The 5,071-nt window shown below is 37.5% G+C and overlaps 1 protein-coding gene across 1 annotated transcript; it reads right to left on the minus strand.

Moving 5' to 3' along the window:
- Positions 1 to 218: 218 nt before the first annotated feature.
- LOC145782775 (Fanconi anemia group J protein homolog) lies at positions 219 to 4,732 on the minus strand. The gene has a single exon (XM_082594536.1). It carries the CDS (start codon positions 4,724 to 4,726, stop codon positions 1,187 to 1,189), a length of 3,540 nt encoding a protein of 1,179 aa, XP_082450662.1. The 5' UTR covers positions 4,727 to 4,732; the 3' UTR covers positions 219 to 1,186.
- Positions 4,733 to 5,071: the final 339 nt, after the last annotated feature.

A 5,071-nucleotide genomic window follows, 5' to 3' on the forward strand; every position in this document is an offset into this window, starting at 1 on the left:
CTGGCAATCGTCGATTTTAGGTTTTCTCCAGTACCGAACGATCAGCGAGACGCGCCACACACTAAAATAAAAATACGTTACTTATTCGGAAGGTAGCCTACAGAATATTTTCTACAGGACTTTTCAAGATAACAATGTGCTTAAGAAAATACGAAAACTCAAACTTGTTAGGTTTTTAATATACATTTTGACAGTAGGCTAGTTCTCATCCTGTGACAAATCTTATTAGCTTCTTTCGGTACACACCAGCCTAAACGTGCGACTTAGTATCCGTGGGATGCAAGAAAAAAATTATAACCACAATGATGAAAACTTAAAGCTTGTTGAATAGAAAAAAAAAATAATTATAAAAATACACAGTGCAAATATCAACAAAAATAACAACCAGGCTGTCTCAACTGCAAGTTAGAATAAATTCTTCACTTAGCTGCACGGAAAGAATCAGCCACCCAACTAGTGAGAAAACCGAATTTAGATGATGAATTCTCCTGCCATAAATAATTATGAGAGATTGGATTGATGAGCAAGCGCTAGCATTTAAAATTATGTTGATGAGTAAATGAGTAAAGCAAATGAGTAGTCGGCTGCTACATAGAGGATGGTAAACAGATATAAAATCGATTATAAAACCTTGATTTGTCTTTCATCTAATAACCTTGTTACAATTTAAATCAAAAGACTTACCAGCGACAAAATGCAAGTGTTGCCAAATACAAACAAAATTAATGAGAGTGGTGTTCAAATTCAACATGAAAATCTATTGGGTAATACAGCATTTTAAAAATAGTGGTTTGTAACGAACTGTGTAAAAAAGTTGTGGTAAAGAAGTTTGTTGCATAAAAAAAAGCGATGACCGAGTTCAAATATCATGTCTTTTGTTTTCTTATTTTATGTTTTTTTGACAACTTTTATGATGCAACATAGTTCTCCCGAATGTGCCATAGAATACTTGAACATACACCGAAAAACATCTAATTCTAAAGTCCTTAAAAAGCTCTCAAATTAGTGGATACAGTGCCGAGTCACCATGACTACCCAGATAACAAATCATAGTTTTTGAGATTGATTTGCTGTCTGGGTATGTTTCTGGTGACAGCATTCGTATAAAATCATCAACTAACATTTCAAGAATTTTCCTTTCTATCAAAAGCAGCGAATGTCTGATGAGGTTTTTGATCGTGGAAGTTCACGACGCAATGTCATTCATCTTTGATTGATCGGAAACGATTTTTGACGATAAAATGTAAAACTGAGAATGACGCTTAGAATTTACTGGATGAAAAGCAATAATAGAATCACAATTACTGCAATGAAAGAATTGCAAAGCAAGTTTATCGCTTTGACTCCAGACAGTATCAAAGTTAATGCCCTGCTTAGTTTGAACTGTTTTGTCGAGTTTGCTGCCTTTGGGAAACTCAGACAAAGAAAAAACGTTCTGAGCATCAGAGAATACATCTTTGATATACGTGAAGTTGTGGGTAACCGGCTCCATCTTTGTTATACACGAAAATAAATTTCCGTGACACGACAAGCAATTGTAAGCTTGCTTGGTGAATGTGGCTTCTGCCGGAGATGTCTCACCGTTGGTTGTGGCATTCTTCTCTGATCGGCTTGCTTTTAAACTTCGTCTTCTCCGGGTTGACGGTTTAAAAAGTTCTTGAGATCCTTTTTCAAGCTGTGCGTTACCTTTTGGGAATGTTTTTGCTTTGCAGTCACTAACATTACCTTCAACAGCGGTAAAAGTAATGGATTTCTTGCATTTTTTGGCTAATTGCTGCGCAATCGTAGTACTGCTTTTCGAGTTAGAGTAAGCTTTTCGCTTAGCAGAGGAAATTGGTTGAAAATCGTCGTCAAAATCTAACCTGGGTGATTCTGGAATAACCACTACTTGATCAAGCTTTTCTGGTGTTGATGGAATTAAAATGATATCGTCAACAGCAGAGGGTTGTACCAACATATCCACAGAATTCTCGATGACATATTCCGACTTTGGCACAACATTTTCACGCACTTGAGCATCAACAGCAGTGTCGTTATTGTCATAGGTATTCTTTATTTTGAAAAAGTTAGTGCTTTTCTGAACAACTTTTGACTGATTAATCGTAGATTTTTTTCCCATTTGACCAGTGAAAACACTGAAAAGTTTATCACAACTCGTGCTACTCTTTTCGGAAGAATGAAAATCGTTAACTTTTACCTGGACTTTTTGCGAGTAACCATCTTTTGCTTTTGAAAAATGCTTGCTTTCTGTCTTGGACGGACCGTTGAAAATTGTAACGTTAGAACTAGGGAAAGGTAAACTTTCAACCGTCCTATCAGATTGGAGTGTCAAAGTCAAGTCAGGATTTTTAGAATTGAAGCCTGAATCAGACGTATTTTTAAATTGGCTGGTGTTGCAAACTTCATTCAAGCAAGTGAAGGATTCACCGCAAAGAGGTTGAAAGGAATCTGATCTTTGTTCCGACCTTTGAAATTCGCAAAAAGATGCCAAAGACTCAGAAACTGACTGAAAACTTGGAAATGTTTTCAGTTTTTGTCGAACCCACTTAGACAAGCCTTTGCTGTACCTCTTAGTGTTTTTACAAAAGCGGTCATCGACGATAATCAATGCACCCCAGTCATTTTTGTGCCTAATACAACGACCCAAAGCTTGATTTAGCGCTCGAAAAGCTTGTATTTCATACCAATCACTACCTGATAACAAGCCCCGACTTTTGGAGTGTGCATCATTGTATTTTCGCTTCAGCTCCACCTGACGGTCTTTGAAATTTGGAAAAGGAATTCCGACAGTGATGACCGCTCTGGCATTGTTGTCAGAAAAATCAAGGCCTTCACTGATTTTTCCACGGCATACAGCAAGGAGCAATGCTCCGGTCGTAGTGCCACCATCATCTGAAGACGAAACCTGTTCATAAAACGCTTGCAAAACGTCTTGAAAATCGGCTTTATTTTTTCCATGGGGTTCGCAAAAAATTGTCTTCTTTAGAGATATGTCATTCCACAAATTGGTATTTTTCCAACGCTCACTCAGCTTTTCCAACATTTTGTAACTTGAAAAAAAGCATAAAACGCCAAAAGGAACAATGTCACATACTGACGATACAACGCTTCCCAGTTCATCCTGAAAAGTCAGCGCATTAGTGTTTTGATAAGTTGCTTGCAAGCAATGACCACCAGGTCCACTCCCAACAGCACCAACCCAAACTTGCGAATTAGCAATAACGTGGGAAGCTTCCAGTTGAATTGGAAAAGACATTCCCAGCTCTGAAGAGAACGATGACATAGGTGACAATGTGCCTGATGTTAAAATAACGCAGTGAGTCGACGCTAAATCTGAAAATGCCACTGCTGGATTGAGGCACCAAAAATGAAGGTTAATTGAAAAATATTTAGAGGCACGTTTATTCATTGCTATCCAGCCGTCTCTAGTTCGTTTAGGTGGTGGTACGCCATATTCAGCTTGTCGAATAATTGTAACTCGATAATCATTGGCAAATTTTTCTTCTCCATACAACAGATAGGACAAAACTTGAAACATACCACCAAGAAGTTTTTGACTAGCAGACTGCAGTACCCTTGGATCTTCTGTTTCTTCAGCTTCATCACCAGTATCTAAAGCGTCTTTGTAGCTCTTTTGTAAAATAGGCAATGTGTCAGCAGTAATACCCCATTCTGTTAAACATTGAATGAACTCTTTTCCAGACCACACTTTAGACCATGTCTCATATCCAGTCTCGTCAAGACTTTCAGAACATTTTTGCATCCATTGACCAACCTTAGCACACAAAAGATGAAGTGGTTGATGTTGTTCTACTCGTACATGATCTGCTATTAAATGGTCTAAGTCAGCAATAGTGTTGACAAGCTCCATTTCATTCACTGTGTTACTAGCTGCATCACGTGCACTGTCTTCAATGTTATGTGCCTCGTCAAAGATCAGAACCTGGTTACTGACATTTATATTTAATTGACTTCTGATGCCTGGATCAATCAAATAGTTGTATGGGCAAAATACAATTGATGCCGTTGTTGTTAGTTCTCTTGTGCTGTAATAAGGGCAGGCCCGAACTTGCCTGCCTAGTTTCACTAGATCTTCTAAATCCCATGCCGAAGTAAGGCCACAGCTGTAAAGGTTTCTGTGAGTTCTCATGCGATGAACATTTTGATAAAACGAACATTTGCTACCCGGAAGATCAACATGTCTCCCTTTTAAAAGATCTCTACAACCATCATTCTTATTGCTTGACTTTTCATTCACTGGATGTATGCAGGAATGTTCACGACTTGACAAAATTGTCATGTTCACATTTTTGTATTCTGTTCGTCCCAATTCACGAGTGATCTGAGATATCTGCTTATGGGTTCTAGTACCAAACCATATTGTAGGAACTTTTGCATTTTGAAAGGACTTGCTTTTTGGCTCATGCTTGGCATCACGTGTCGAATCAATTTCAAAATCATTCGAACTGCATGTGCTTGCATTGGCAGCATTAGCATTATCCGAAGCATCATCATTGCAAGACACACTTTCCTCATTCAGTTTGCTTCTCATATCTTCCTGCCAAGCCAAAGCAGAACATAAAAGTGCAAGACTTTTTCCACTGCCAGTTGGACTTTCAAGTAAACAATGCTTTTGATTTTGCAGTCCTTTCACAATTTTACTCATCATCGATAGTTGGGATGGATAAGGTTTACAAGGAAATTTCACCTTTACTCCACCTATCATAATGACGTTGGTGGTAGTTTCCATTGCAAGTGTTTTAGTTGGACCACTGCTTTAAACTGAAGATCTAGACTTAAAAACTAAATTAACTTACACAAAGGCATAGCTTTTTAGTTTAGAAAATCTAGTTGTTTTCATTATCTATAGCATAAAATTAATTGATCATTTAATTATGTTACATTCACAGAAAAGCATTTGCTATAAGAAGTATCAATAAATTAGACTTAAAGAAATACCACTTGTAGTATCATTTCAAGATAACTCTGCAGCAGAATGGAAGATTAGCCAAATAAAGATTAGAAGAATGTTCATTTAACATTATATAGAGCTCGACCGATATCACTTTTT

This window comes from Aplidium turbinatum, chromosome 14, assembly GCF_918807975.1.
Source record: "Aplidium turbinatum chromosome 14, kaAplTurb1.1, whole genome shotgun sequence".
NCBI lineage: Eukaryota > Metazoa > Chordata > Ascidiacea > Aplousobranchia > Polyclinidae > Aplidium > Aplidium turbinatum.